At 41.4% G+C, this 16,475-nt stretch overlaps 1 protein-coding gene across 1 annotated transcript in view; it reads left to right on the top strand.

The window, feature by feature from the left end:
* Positions 1-16,475, top strand: part of shoc1 (shortage in chiasmata 1) — a 142,782-nt gene that overhangs the window by 30,491 nt on the left and 95,816 nt on the right. The window contains exons 7-9 of the mRNA XM_073048597.1: positions 4,318-4,420; positions 7,624-7,774; positions 9,526-9,645. Of these exons, the coding sequence (XP_072904698.1) occupies positions 4,318-4,420; positions 7,624-7,774; positions 9,526-9,645 (374 nt within the window). The remainder of the gene's footprint in view (positions 1-4,317; positions 4,421-7,623; positions 7,775-9,525; positions 9,646-16,475) is intronic.

Genomic DNA, 16,475 nt, shown 5'->3' with positions numbered 1-16,475 from the left:
CTTTTATGATGCAAAAGTAATATGTATGGCATTGAACTTGTCCTCACCCTCAACACTTTCTCCTTCGGCTCCTCCCACTTTCTCCAAACTCAAGGGGTAGCCATAGGCACCTGCGTGGGCCTCAGCTATGCCTGCTTTTTTTGTTGGCTACATGGAATAGTTCATGTTGCAAGCCTTCCCTTGTAATGCTCCGCAACTCTTTCTGCATTACATTGATGACTGCATCGGTGGTATTTCATGCACCCATGCTGAGCTCATCAATTTCATCAACTTTGCCTTTAACTTTCTCCCTGCCCTTAAATTCACTTGGTCTATTTCTGATGTCTCTCTCCCCTTTCTCAATCTCTTTGTCTCCATCTTTGGAGACATCATGTCTACTGACATCTTTTACAAACCTACTGATTCCCACAGTTAACATGACTATACCTCAATGCATTCTGTCTCCTGTAAAAATGCTGTTGCCTTTCTTAGTTCCTTTGTCTTCACCACATCTGTGCCCAGGTTGAGGAGGATGTCTCTGTCATCTTCTTCAAAGAATGAGGTTTCCCTTCCTCCACCATTGATGCTGTTGTCATCGGCATCTCCTCCATTTCCTGGACATCCATGTTCACTCCATCTTCTTACCACCTTAACAGGGATAGATTTCCTCTTGTCCTCACCAATCACCCAATGAGCCTCTGCATTCAATGCATCATTCTCTGCAGCTTCCACCATTTTCAACAGGATCCTATCACCAAACACATCTTTACCTTACCCACCCCTATTCTCTGCTTTCCACAGGATAGATCCCTCCATGATACTCTTATCCATTTGTCCCTCCCCAATAATCTTCCTCCTGGCATATACAGTGGCGTGCAAAAGTTTGGGCACCCATGGTCAAAATTTCTGTTACTGTCAATAGTGAAGTGAGTAGAAGATAAACTGATCTCCAAAAGTCATAAAGTCAAAGATGAAACATTTTTTTCAATATTTTAAGCAAGATTGGTGTATTATTAAAAACACAAAATGCTGGCAGAACTCAACAGGCCAGACAGTATCTATGGGAGGTGGTAGTGAGACGTTTCGGGCTGAAACCCTTCATCCGGAGTGAAGTAACATGGGATGGTCAAGGGGGGATAAGAAGTGGGGGGAGGGATAAAATAGAGAGCTAGGAAGTGATAGGCTGGAGGGAAATGGGCTAGGGGGAAGGTGGAGAATTATGGAAAATAAAAGAGAAAGGCTGGGGGGAGATTATAGTGAGGGGGGAAGAGAGAGAAAGAGAAACAGACTAAAATTATAGATAGGGATGGGGTGAGGGGGGGCAGGGGTATCAACGGAGGTCTGTGAGTTGAATGTTCATGCCGGCAGGCAGGAGGCTACCTAGGCAGGAGATAAGGTATTGCTCCGTCGACCTGCGTGTGGCCTCATCTTGACGGTAGAGGAGGCCACGGACAGTCATATCGGAGTGGGAGTGGTCTGTGGAACTGAAGTGTGTGGTCACAGGGAGATCCCGCCACTGCAGGAGGACTGAGCGCCGGTGTTCGGCGAAACGGTCTCCCAGTCTGCGGCGGGTCTCCCCAATGTATAAATGACCACATCGGGAGTACTGGATATAGTATATCACCCCAGTTGACTCACAGGTGAAGTGGTGCCTCACCTGAAAGGAGTGTCTGGGGCCTAGGATGGTGGTGAGGGAAGAAGTGTGGGGGCAGGTGTAGCACTTCTTTCGTTTGCAGGTTTACATTCCGTTTACATTCAACTCACAGACCTCCATTGATACCCCTGTCCCCCCTCACCCCATCCCTATCTATAACTTTAGTCTGGTTCTCTTTCTCTCTCTTTTTACCTCCTCACTATAATCTCCCCCCAGCCCTACCTGTCTTTCTCTTTTATTCCCCATAATTCTCCACCTTCCCCCTAGCCCATTTCCCTCCAGCCTATCACTTCCCAGCTCTCTACTTCACCCCTCCCCCCACTTCTTATCCTCCCCTCGGCCATCCCATGTTACTTCACTCCTGATGAAGGGTTTTGGCCCGAAACATCTTCACTACCTCCTCCCATAGATGCTGTCTGGCCTGCTGAGTTCTGCCAACATTTTGTGTTTTTATTTATTTCCAGCATCTGCAGATTCACTCGTGTTGCCTTTGGTGTATTATTTTTGTTTTGTACAATTTTAGAGTGAAAAAAAAAGGAAAGGAGCACCATGCAAAAGTTTGGGCACCACAAGGGATTTGAGCTCTCAGAAACTTTTACTAAGGTCTCAGACCTTAATTAGCTTGTTAGAGCTATGGCTTATTCACAGTCATCATTAGGAAAGGCCAGGTGATGCAAATTTCAAAGCTTTATAAATACTGTGACTCCTCAAACCTTGTCCCAACAATCAGCAGCCATGGGCTCTTCTAAGTAGCTGCCTAGCACTCTGAAAATTAAAATAAATGATGCCCACAAAGCAGGAGAAGGCTATAAGAAGATAGCAAAGCATTTTCAGGTAGCCGTTTCCTCAGTTTGTAATGTAATTAAGAAATGCAGTTAACAGGAACGGTGGAGGTCAAGTTGAGGTCTGGAAGACCAAGAAAACTTTCCCAGAGAACTGTTTATAGGATTGCTAGAAAGGCAAATCAAAACCCCTGTTTGACTGCAAAAGACCTTCAGGAAGATTTAGCAGACTCTGGGGTGGTGGTGCACTGTTCTACCGTGCAGCGACACCTGCACAAATATGACCTTCATGGAAGAGTCATCAGAAGAAAACCATTCTTACATCCTCATCACAAAATTCAGCTTCAGAAGTTTGCAAAGGAACATCTAAACAAGCCTGATGCATTTTGGAAACAAGTCCTGTGGACTGCTGAAGTTAAAATAGAACTTTTTGGCCGCAATGAGCAAAGGTATGTTTGGAGAAAAAAGGGTGCAGAATTTCATGAAAAGAACACCTTTCCAACTGTTAAGCACGGGGGTGGATCGATCATACTTTGGGCTTTTGTTGCAGCCAGTGGCACGGGAAACATGAAGATGAAAAGAGGACGGCTTCTACAACAGGATAATGGTCCTAAACACACCTCAGATTCCACAATGGACTACCTCAAGAGGCGTAAACTGAAGGTTTTGCCATGATTCTCACAGTCCCCTGACCTAAACATCATCGGAAATCTGTGGATAGACCTCAGAAGAGCAGTGCATGCAAGATGGCCCAAGAATCTCACAGAACCTGAAGCCTTTTGCAAGGAACAATGGGTGAAAATCCCCCAAACAAGAACTGAAAGACTCTTAGCTGGCTACAGAAAGCATTTACAAGGTGTAATACTTGCCAAAAGGGGTGTTACTAAGTACTGACCATGCAGGGTGCCCAAACTTTTACTTCGGGCCCTTTTCCTTTTTTGTTATTTTGAAGCTGTAAAAGATGGAAGTAGAAAAGTAATCTTGCTTAAAAAAATATTAAAGAAATGTGTCATCTTTAACTTTATGCCTTTTGGAAATCAGGTCATATTTTACTCGCTTAGCTATTCACAGTAACAGAAATTTTGACTAGGGTGCCCAAACTTTTGCATACTACTGTATCCCTGCAAGCAACAGAAGTGCTACACCTGTCCATTCACCTCCCCTCTTACCTCCATTAAGGACCCCAAACAGTCCTTCCAGATGAGACACTGTGATCTGTTGAGGTTGTCTATTGTATCCAGTGCTTCCGATGTGGGCTGATCTATATTGGTGAGACCCAACATGAATTAGGGGACTGCTTTGAGGGAAGTTTGTGCTCCATCTGCCAAAAGCAGAATTTCTCAGTGGCCAAACACTTTAATTCCTATTCCCATTCCTGTTCTGACATGTCAGTCCATGGCCACCTCTTTTGCCATGATGAGGCCACTCTGAGGATGAAAGAGTAACACCTCATTTTCCATCTAGGTAGCTCCCGACCTGATGGCATGAATATTGATTTTTTCTTTCCCTCCCTCTTGACTTCTTCTATTCTTTACTCTGGCTTCTTCTCTCTTATTTTCACCTGCCTATTACCTCTCCCTGGTGCCCCCCTTCTTCCCTTTCTGACATGGCCCACTCTCCTAACAGATTCCTTCTTATCCAGCCTTTTACCTTTCCCACCTGCCTGGTTTCACCTAAGCCTTCTAGATAGTCCTCTTTACCCTCCTCCCACTATTCTGCCATCTTTCCCTTTCCAGTCCTGAAGAAGGGTCTCGGCTGAAAACGTTGACTGTTTAATCATTTCCAAAGATGCTGTCTGATCTGCTGAGTTCCTCCAGCATTTTGTATGTGTTGCTCTGGATTTCCAGCATCTGCAGAATTGTATGACATTTTCTTGTTTTCCTAAATGGTTTGCTATTTTAGCTCCTGCATGGCCTATCCCTCAAAGAAGAATGTTATTGCCAAAGCAATTGAAGAACCTTTGATTAAGGAAGATTATAAACCATTTTCACACCTGGGTGATGAGGTACAATAGTATTTAAATATGATTAGACCTGTAATTTGCTTTCAGAGGGTGTTGTGACTTCAGCATTGCTGGAAGAAAACACTCAGTTCTCTTAAAATTATCCTAGTATTGTAATAATTTCAGCATTAGTTATATGTAAACAAAATAGATCGGGGAAGGTTCAGATTCTTTCTTGCATCTTTCTCTCTTTCCTACCGTTATTCCAATCTCATCAGAGTTCTATGTCCTGTCCTCTTACAGAAAGGTTGTGTGTATGTATAGGAGAGGGATCCAGACTTGGAGGATTTGTAATAACAGCACATGCTGTTCACTTGATTAGACAAACCATACCTCTAACAAGAAGTATTCCTTTAGCATATGGTTGCCATAACAGTTATGAGACAATTGTTCAGGGTAAAGTCAACCCTTCCTGACTATCAGTGAATGAGTTGACAATCAGGGGTGAGCTTCTGAATATTTACAAGTATTGTCTGCATATTGCATTTTCACTGCTGAAGTTAAGGTGGCTTTGCTTCTGATTAATTCCACTGAAGGCAAGGAGCTGCTGGAGATGAGTTGCAGCATTGCAGTGAAAAAGATTGAAAAAACTTTGGGTGATGATACTGCCTTGTTTGACAGTGATGGTTCTGTTTGAGCCTGCTGGTTTGAATCATGGTTTATATTCCATCATGAAACAGATTAGTTTTTGTGATCAAATCAATTTGAGGACAAAATAAATGGAAGAATTGGATCAATGGTCTTTCTCTATGAGCTAGCATAGACTCTATCCTCATTGTTTAAAAAAAATGAGTGAAATGAAATAGGCAGATAAGACTTACCCTATGGAAAACAGCAGGTACAGCAGTTAAGTTGGCTCCTTTCTTGAAGATGGTCACAAGGGTGTTTCTGAGGTCACCAGTCACATCTCTTTTCCAGTTGTTGACAGTAAAGTTAGGGATTTATGACCGAAATTCCCACTGCTATATTTTATTTCGTAACTACAGCAGGAATATTATCTGCTTCCAAGACTTTATTGTTTGATTTGGCAAATGGCCTTTTCAACATCTTGTTGACGTACATAGTAATGGCTATGACCTTGAGCTGGTGACCCAGAGTCAGTCAGGAACATGGGGAGGTATGTCAAGAGAGGAGATGATGGTAAAAGTGAAAACCAAAGGGTCTGTAGAGGAAGCCTGATCTGAATTTAAACTGCAGCTTTCACAGCCTTTTCTGTCCCAAAGCACTTTAGTCACTTAATTACTTTCACAGTATAGACACTAATGTAGTAAATTAACTTGGCAAACAGAGGGAGGGCCTCTGTACATCCCACTGCAATTGGATCCTGGACTTCCTAACCAAAAGACCACAATTTGTGCTGATTGGTAATATCTTCTCCTCACTGACGATCAACACTGGCGCATCTCAGGGATGTGTGCTTAGCCCATTGTTCTACTGTCTCTATACCCATGACTGTGTGGATAGGCACAGCTGAAATGCCATCTATAAATTTGCTGTTGATACAACCATTGTTGACAGAATCTCAGATGGAGACAAGAGGACATACAGGAGTGAGATATACCAGCTAGTCAAGTGGTGTCACAGTAACAACCTTGCACTCAACACCAGTGAGACCAAAAAGCTGATTGTGGACTTCAGAAAGGGTAGGATGAGGAAACAGGATCAGAAGTGGAAAGAGTGAGCAATTTCAAGTTCCTGGGTGTCAAGATCTTTGTGGACCTAACCTGGTCCCAACATATTGATGCAGCTATGAAGAAGGCAAGACAGTAGCTGCATTTCATTAGGAGTTTGAGGAGATTTGGTTTGTCACCTAAAAGACTTGAAAACTCCCATACCATGGAGAGCATTCTGAAAGGCTGCATCATTGTCTGGTATGGGGGGAGGGCACCACTGCACAGGATCGAAAGAAACTACAGAAAGTTGTAAAACTAGTCAGCTCCATCTTGGGTACTAGCTTCTGTATTATCCAAAATATCTTCAAGGAGCAGTGATGCAGAAATGCGTGGTCCATTGTTAAGGGCACCTATCACCCAGGATATGCCCTCTTTTCATTGTTACCACCAGAAAGAAGCTACTGAAGCCTGAAGGCTCACGCTCAGTGGTTCAGGAACAGCTTCTTCCCTTCTGCCATCTGATTCCTAAATGGACATTGAACCCATGAACACTACCTCACTTTTTGTTTTATTATTATTAATGATTTTGCATTATTTTTAATTTAACAATTTAATATACACACATATATTTACTGTAATTGATCTACTTATTTATCTTTTTCTACATGATCATTTATTACGTTGTACTGCTGCTGCTAAGTTAACAAATTTCATGACACATGCCGGTGATATTAAGCCTGATTCTGATTCTGGTTCTGATCAGCACGTAGCAAGGCTCTGCAAAGTAGTAATGATGGACAGAATGCCAGAGTGTTAGTTGGGAATATATCATGAGAAAATGCTTTCGGTATTCTATGAAAGAACTTATTGGGCATTGCTGCCCTCTCTTGATTAGGAAAAGGCCTTGCAGAAAATTGAACAATGACTTGTCAGTAATTCCTTACAGAACTAGAGTATTAGAAACATTGGCAAATATTTTACAAATTCTACTTGTCCTGAAGTCAACTGTAATTTCCCTTTCACTTAAATATGTCAGATTATTGTGCATTTATTCTTTTCTTTGCCTGCTTCTTTATATTTGTTTTCACTTTCTTTTGTGTTTTAAAATTTTAATACTGTACCTCCATTTTTCTCCATCTTTCAGGGTTACTGTATCTCTTGTTTCAAATTGGCTAGTTAGAGAGAGATTTAGCCTGGGTTGGAAACATTCTCTAACTCTTGCTAGAGGAAAAATTCAAAGGGTTAATAGGTATTTGGAGAGACACTGTTGAGGGACAAGAAGCATGAGCCATAATTTGGAGGCCTTTAGAGGAAGTAGGAAAGGATATAGGCAAAAGAAAATGGTTATTTGGAAAGGAAGGAAGAATGCAGAAAGAATAAAGCAGAGATGGTGATAATCACATTTTTAAAACATTCTAGATTAACTTTTGTAGAAATTATTCAAAAATTACTAGAAGTTACTATTCATAATTTCTATCAAGTAATATTCTGACAGTTGGATCTAATGGAGAATGAGGATTAGCTCGTTCCTTCCTTAAGATTATATTATAAGAATGGAGAAAAATAATAATATTACAATGTACTTTTTAACAGTCTCTGATGTTACCTGTTGAACTGACTATCGACAGTACAGTGGATTTGAGCTGGACTAAAGGCTTCTCGCCACTTTTAGAAATTAAATCACTTTTACCGTTGACAATAGAAGACACAATTGATGATGATTGTGTCAATGTTACAAACAATGGTAAGTTACATTGAGCGAACATTTAGACTTATTAATTTTCTATTTAATAGTAAATGCTAGCAGGGGATAAATAATGTTGTTGTTCCTCATCTAGTCCTACCCATATTGAGGCTTTTCTGATTTTGAAGTAGGTGTGGAAATTGTGAGTAGTACTCTGCTCAGTAGCTGGGTGTATATGTAATGTATAATGCACATTGGATTCCTGATACAATTATAGTGTTTTACTAAGGGGTATGTAAAATGCATAAACACCATCTTGTGAACTTAATGTAATGTTGCTATCTGGTGTTAGAAATTAACTGACCACTTAGTTGAGAACTGCTGAATTATGAAGAAGACATTTGCCTACATTTCCTATTGATCTGTTTACTGGAAGTACATGTTTACGGATATTGCTTGAGGTCAGAATTAAGCTTGCTTATGATTTCCATTGCTGTGTAACAGTCTACTGATGCTTTCAGTTAAGGGTCACACAAAAGATATTGGTCACATGCAAGATCTGTACCCAGCTGCGTCACTATATATTTTGGAGAAGAAGCAAGAAAATTGGGAAAGGGAAATTGGCAAGAAAAGATTAATTTATTTGCTGTTTTAATGTCAAAATAAATGCTGAAGCATCAAGGAGAAAACACAATCTGATACAATATGTACTGTTTCCTCAAATCATGTCAAAACAAAAATCATGTTTATTGGGTAACTTTGTGAAGATGAAAAGAAATACAGGGGCTGGAAATCTAAAATAAAAATAGAAGATGCTGGAAATACCAGGTCAGGCCACATATGTGGGAAGATAAACAGAATTAATGTTTCAGGTGATCATACTTCCAGTATTTTCTGATTTTTTTGTATAATTTTATCTTGTTGGCTGAAAGGTCTGTGATTTAATGGTTATGAAGCCCCTTTTTACTCGGCGTCTCTAGAAACATGACTGGTTAGCCCTTGCTAACAAGCCATTGGACTCAGCAGTGAGAAAACCACCATTCTCAAATTCCGTATATCTAGGGTTGATGTGACTTGGGTCTCACCAGACTGGGAGAGCTGGGATATTTCAACCATCTGCACCCCAATCTAAATAAGTACTGTGCAAATGCTGCCATTTGCAATTAACTGTCAGCAAGAAATAACAGATCGTTCACTGCATGCAATTATAAAGGAAGTATATTTATAAATTTAAGCTTTATTGAACAGTTAGTAGGAAAATAAAAAAAATTTAAAAAAGAGTCCATCACAGTTAATCCAGTCCAAATGTGCACATAAGTTGGAGTTCATCTTAAAGTTGTCTAACTTGCACACTAGACCCATGATCTTCATGAAATCACACACCGCCTTCCGAACTTCGCTTGAAATCCATCTTGAACAAAGAGACACCCCATGGGAGTATTGGACCTTCCATCTGCACAAAGCACTTTGTGTAAAAGGGATGGCATCCTCTACCATTATCCCTCTTGTCTTCTCCCAGCTCCCACCAAACAGACCTAGGTTCACACCAGTGTCTGTCACAAAAACCTCTCCGCCCAGCATTTTCTAGAACCTTCTCCGAATTCCACAATCATGATTGAATGACACTACATTCCTAAACATGAACATCACAACCCCTTATCTTTAGCTCAAACCCAAACATGCTGAAAGCAGAACAGACTGCTCCAGGTAGTATGATATAAAAACCCAAACAGTAGTTCCATTTTATATATAAAGAGACAAATAATCTTTGATAAATGGTTTTGTATTGAAATTTACTTTTCTTCCCATAGACTGTAAAGATAAGTATATGCTAAAATTAGAAACATTTGAATGCTGTGAAACTATGAGCTATTCATTGAATGAAAACAAGAATGATGCTAATGAATTCGCTGCAGAAGTTAACAATCCAGGTAATGTTATTGTATACTGCCTTTATCTGAAATGGTATATTTATTGAAGGTTTAAGTTAGCTTCAGCAAATATTTTAAACTTGCCAGGACCTCCATTCCCTATGCTCCCTTTAAATTTCTCAACCTCCATTTTCCACACTCCTCCTAAACTCTCTGGGTTCATTTATTTTATTTGATTTAGTGAAACGCATGGTAACAAGCCCTTCTGGTGTAATGAGTCTGTGCTGCCCAGTTAGCCCCAATGTGACCAATTAACCAACTAACCTGTACGTCTTTGGAATGTGGGATGAAATTGGAGCACCTGGAGGAAACCCACACAATAACAGGGAGAAAGGACAAACTCCTTACAGAAAGCAGTGGAATTGCTATATATGGAATAGCATCTGGTGACTTCACTCATGCCAACTTAAAAGCAGTCCTGCCAAAGTTCTACCAGTATGTCAACTTCACAACCAGAGGAGAAGATACATTAGACCTGGTTTATACCAACGTTCGCAGAGCTTGCAAGGCTACACTACCCCCTCGACCCCACCTCCTCACCCTCATCTTGGGCACTCAGACCACATATACATTTTGTTAATCCCTGCATACAGGCCACTGGTTAAATGAATCAAACCAGTTCACAGGGAGATCAGGAGCTGGTCACCTCAGTGCTGCATACTGTTTCAAAAGCACGGACTGGAGTATATTCAAGGAGGCAGCTCCTATGATCATCACATCAACATTGATGAATATGCGGGACTGGTGACTGGGTACGTTAGAAGATGCTTTGAGGACATTACTGTGATCAAACATTACCCTGCCAGGGTAAGCCAGGAACCATGGCTGACTGCAGAGGTTCATTCTCTGCTTAGGGATGAGATGCTGCTTTCAGACTGGTAGATAGGATGACTTTAATATCAGCAGGAGCAGTGTTCTCCTGTGCCATCAAAAAGGCAAAGCACGAGTACTCACAGAAAATTCTCGGGTGACATCTATGTGACACCAGGGACAAGTGCTTGTGGCAAGGAATACAAACCATAATGGATTACAAGTCCACCCTGTGTGTCAACGACAGCGATACCTCCCTTCCTGATAAGCTAAATGCTTTCTATACATGACTTGACACAATGAATAATGTGATATCAGGAAAACCCTCTCTCCCCTGAGGAACAGGCACCCTGTCTAGCCACAGCCGAGTTGAGGAGGATTCTAGCCAGGATAAACCCACACAAAATTACAGCGCCAGACAACATATCTGGTCAGGAGCTGAGGGACTGTGGCCCAGCTAACAGAGGACTTAATAAATATCTTTAATGCCCTTGCAGATTTCAAGACAGTCACCATTATCCTGGTGCCCAAGAGAGCAACGGTAACTGGCCTAAACATTTACTGCCCAGTGGCACTAACTTCAGCAAGCATAAAGTACTTTGAGCGGATCCCACCTTCCGGCTACATTGTACCCTTTCCAGTTCGCCTTCTGCTCAAATTGGTCCACTGATGATGCCATAGCCTCAGCCCTCCACTCCTGGCATATGAAGCGTAGAACACAATGTCTCATATACCAGGTGTTGTTCATTGACTTCAGCTCAGTGTTTAACATGATCATTCCTTAGAGGTTGGTGGGTAAACACTCTCTAACTGGATTTTGGTCTTCTTAATGGAAAGACCCTTGTCAGTCTGAGCTGGCAGCAACATTGGGTGCATCATTGTGTGGTACGGAAGCTGGAAGGTGTCCTACCGCTAGACCCTACAGAGGATAGTAAAAACTGCTGAGAGGATCACCAAGGTCCCCCTTCCCCCTATTTGTGACATTTACCAGGAGCATTATAAACGAATGGCCAGAAGCATTGTTCAGGAATCCTACCACCCATCCCATAATCTCCTTGATCCACTACTATCAGGAAGGAGATACAGGAGCATCAGGACTTCCACTGACAGATTGGGTAACAGCTCCTTCCTTCAGGCTGTGAGACTAATGAATACCCTGCAACCACTGAGGTCTCATCAGTAGGACAGCGAGCTGTTTACTGTTTAACTGAGCTACATGCATTTTAAATTATATTTCATTAACTTATTGATGGTAATATTTTTTATGTTCTGTCTGTGATACAAGTTTTGTTGGTGCACTTTGGTCTGGAGGAACACTGTTTCATTTGGTTGTATATATGTACAGGCTGATGACAATAAAGTTGAACTTGAACCAGGTTGTTGGTGCTGTAATAGCATTGGGGTAATCACTACGCTCTGTGCCACCTGTTTCTGCCATTCCCTTTAAACTCACTAGGACCCCGCTTTAACCTTCATTATATTTTTATCTTTATATATTAAACCAAACTGAAAATATCTTGCTTTATTTTTAAAATTTGTATTTTGGATGAATTGATATTAGTTAAATTTAAGAAGTTGATTCACCTACAAAATCTGATTGCTTCAGTTTTCTGAATAGTCTGAGATTCAGTCAGGTTTATTATTGCTAACTTGCCGTGGAATTTGTTGTTTTGTGGCTAATGAGAGATAATGGCATGCAAACTCTGCTACAGGTGTCGTGCATGTGATTATGTCTCTAACTTCATATGGAGTTGCCTTTTTAATCTCACAGTGGCCTTCGATTGGTTGTATGTGGACTTCTTGTAGGGTTCTGGATCACTTGTCTTAAATGCTGCAAATCTAGATTTCAGCAGACTGGGTATCACTTGGTTCATCCAGGGCCTGTGGTATGGATATGCTCGGTATGTTCTTAAAGGCACACACGTCCATTCATATTTTGATGAAATTAGTGACAACTGGGGCAAATTCAGTCTGATCTAAAGATGAATCCCTGAATATGGTCTAGTTTATCAATTCAAAGCTATCTTGTAAGTGCTGCTCTGCCTCCCTTGATCATACCTTTGTGTGCTCACCACTAGTGCTATAGTTCTCAGTCTCTGACTATATGCTGGGAGTAGAAGTACAGGTAGGTGATCATACTTTCCAAGTACTGGATGTTTCCACGTTTTCAAGTATTGCACTGCATGTGTAATGGCATAGTAATTGTTCTTGATGGTGGTGTAACAGTGATCAAGTGTGCTGGCTATTCTGGTTCCACAAGTGTTGGTAGTGGTTTGCAGAGGATTCTTCAAGTTGGCCTGATTGAAACACTCTTCCTTGGGGTCCTGGAGTTCCCAGTTTGTCAATTACAAAGATGACAATTTTTTTAATGACTTGAAACTATATTGCATATTTCAGTCTCTGTGGCTGCAGATTTTAATTGCTGGAGTTCCAAAAAGGAATACTTGATGATTTCCTTGGGATTGGCATACAGAAAGTCTGCCAGTCACCAGCGCCATTTTTTCTTTTAATTAGTTGCATAAAGCACATGATAAAACATATTTCTTCATGAGCCATTATAACATACACTTGTTGGCCCACCAAAATACCCAATAATTCAATCTTCAACTAATTTTAAAGAAATTCCAGGCAGTATTAAACATTGATATGCACTTCCTTCACAAAACAAAGTATTTTGTTGAGAATTGTATGTATGGCAGCTATTATAATTCCAAAATTAGTGTTCAAAGCTAAAACTGCAGTTTGAATTTATGTATTGGTTGTATCTCAGTACTGTTGCAGACACAGGAGGCTACAGATGCTGGAATCTGGAGGGAAAAAAAGCACCGTAGCAACTCAGCATGTCAACCAAGACCATTGGGTTGCTCCAGCAGCTTGATTTTTGATTAAGTGTTGTAAGTTGATTTAATGTTGTAAGTTGATGTGTCTGGCTAATTGGATGCAGTCAGCTCGGGTGTGTTCTGTTAATCATCCAGTATCTGGTCCACATGACATCTCCAGTAATGATCTTCGACATCCACTGTGTATATCAGTGGTCCAGTTCTTGTAGCTCTCCTACCAGGTGTTCACTGTCCTCTTGGTAAGCACATGCTAGGACTTCCTGTCCAACCTCACAGTTCCTTGCTGATTCACTTGGCAACTGGTTGAACTGTGTATTCTTCACTTCCTTGTTTCAGGAGGTCTGTGCAAGATCTCAAATTCCTGCTCATGAGTAACATTGCAGGTGTTTGATTTGGCAGCTATGATACACAAAAAGGATACTGTCCACTGTGTGCTGTAGGGAAATATCCTCCTTGTCCATGGCATTAATAGACTTCTTGAAGTTTTGGATAAACCTTTCAGTTAACCCATTTGTTGCTGGGTGGTGAGGAGCTGACTTGAAATATTTGATTCCATTTTTCTTCATGAATAGTCTAAACTCCTCTGATGTGTATTGTGGTCAGTTGTCACTTACAATTTGTTCAAGTAAGGTGCTTCTGGCAAAGATAGATCGGAAATAGTCTTTTCTGAGGTGGTTGACTTCATTGGTATGACCTCTGGCCAATTTGAATGAGCATCCACAGCAATCAGAAACATGGAGTCCATGAATAGCTCAGCGAAGTCAATATGTACTCTTTGCCATGGTGACGATGGCCACTCTCACAGGTATAATGATGCCTGTGGAGGTGCATTTGAACATTTTAGCAACCTAGATTGGCCAAGACTTCAAACTGTATATCTATTACTGGCCACTACACATAGCTCCAGGCAAGACTCTTCATCTTGACTGTACTCAGGTGTCCTTCATGCAGATTCTCTAACACTCTGGTGCGCCGTTTAAAGGGAACCACAGCACGAGATCCACACATCAGCGTTCTTTGACATACTGACAGTTGGTCTCTGGGAATATAGGATGACCATGAGCTGGCCATCCTTGCATGGTGACATCATAGACTTTTGACAATGTCGGGTCATTCCTAGTTTTTCTTTGTATTTCAGAGTTTGTTACCAATGCTGTGTGGAACACTTCACCTGGGGTACAGAATGAAGACTTTTCTTTGGTTGCAAACAGTGGAAGACATGGCAAGCCATCAGCATTGCTGAGTTGTTTGGTACCCTTGAACTCTACATCATAAGAATGGGCATACAGGAACAGTACCCAACCTTGTAAACTGGTTAGCAGTTGTCACTGGAATTCCCTTCCTGGAATTGAAAATGGACACAAGGGGCTGGAGATCTGACACTAGAGTAAACTTTAGTCTGTAGAGATAGTGGTGGAACTTCTTTATTCCCCATACCAGGCTAAGGGCCTCTTGGTTGATCTGTGCATTGTTGCGTTCTGTGTTCGTCAGTGATCTCGAAGCAAATGCAATTGGACGTTCAGATCTGTCTTTCAGAATGTGCGACAAAACAGCTCCAATGCCATAAGGGGGAACATTGCACACCAGTCTGATGGACAGCGGTGGGTCATAATGGGTGAGCAGTTCATCTGATGTTATTAGTCTCTTTGTTTACTTGAATGCTCTTTTACAACTTTCTGACTGACCATTCCCACTTTACTCCTATCTGCAACATTGGGTGCAGCACTGTAGCAATATTTGGGAGAAACTGGTGGTCGTAGTTTAAAAGGCCCAAGTATGACCTGAGTTTTTTCACATTTTCTGGTTTGGGTGTCTGTGGCACTGACTCAATCTTCTCTTCTGACTTATGTAAGCTTGCTTGTGAATGACATGTCCACAATATGGGATTTAATTCTTGAAAAACTGATTTCTCTCTCTTTGCGCATAGACCATACTCACTGAGCTTGGAAAACACTTTACCAAGGTTCTGGAGGTGCTCTTCATCATTTTTGCCAGTCATGATGATGTCATTAAAGTAACATTGAGTTCTTGGTATGTCTTGAAACACCTGGTCTATTGTCCTTTGCTGGAGCTGATGTGACGCTAAAGATGAGACAATTATACCTGGAACAGTCCCTTGTAAGTGTTGATTGTGTGGAACTTCGTGCTTGACACCTCAATCTCCATTTGCAAATAGGCTTGTTACAAGTCAATCTTTGAAAACCTCTCCCCGCCTACCAGAGATGTAAAAATGTCTTCTATTCCTGGCAGGGGCACTACACAGTACGCAGCACTGGGTTGATGCTCACTTGGAAATCCCCACATATGCTAACGGCTCTGCCCTTCCCTTTCTTGATCACTGGGATAATGGGCATGGCCAAATCGCTCCACTTAACCTTGGAGAGAATTCCAGATGCCTTCAGCTCTGAGGTTCAGCATCCACTTTAGGATGTAGTATGTAAGGCACTGGACGCACTTTATGGAATCTTGTTGTTGCTGTTTGATCCCGTTCAAGTCTGGTCTTCATGCGTTTGAGTTTACCAGTGCCCTCCTCAAACACCTTCTCATTAGCATTAAGCAGCTGTGACAGTCTTCGATTAGAGCTATCATTTGGGCTACACTTTCTTATTGATGACACATTAAGAGCTTTGATTGCATGCTAATCTAGCCAGGCAGCTGTGGAAGCCACATCTTTGGGTATATTTAAGGCAGAGGTTGATAGATTCTTGATTAGTCAGGGTATGAAGGGATATGGGGAGAAGGCAGGAGGTTGGGGCTGAGAGGGAAAATAGATTAGCCATGACCAGACTTCATGGGTCAAATTGCCTAATCCTGCTTCTATATCTTATAGTCTTATGGCAAAACACTAGGCACTGATGCCACTGAAGGCTGGGCAGCAGATAGTGTTGTCCAAATGCCTGCTTGCTGAATGGCAAAATCACATTTTTGCAGAATAATCAGATGAGGTCTTAGAAGAATTTCACCAGAAGAAAACTAATGGGTACAAATCTAATTGTTTATATCTAGGGAAGCCAGCTGGATAGCATCAAAGAGCATAAATGTATCCAAAAACTGGCACAGGGCTGTGAACAGAATGTGGAGCTTTAAAAAAGCACATGCACAAACACACCAACTATCCACTTTTCTCTAGACATGCTGCTTGACCTGCTGAATTCCTCCAACAGTTTGTTTTCTCACTTC

The sequence above is a fragment of the Hemitrygon akajei genome, chromosome 6 (assembly GCF_048418815.1).
Source record: "Hemitrygon akajei chromosome 6, sHemAka1.3, whole genome shotgun sequence".
In the NCBI taxonomy this organism is placed as follows: Eukaryota; Metazoa; Chordata; class Chondrichthyes; order Myliobatiformes; family Dasyatidae; genus Hemitrygon; species Hemitrygon akajei.
Note: the sequence above shows the minus strand (reverse complement) of the source record. Positions and strands in the feature narration are given on the sequence as shown.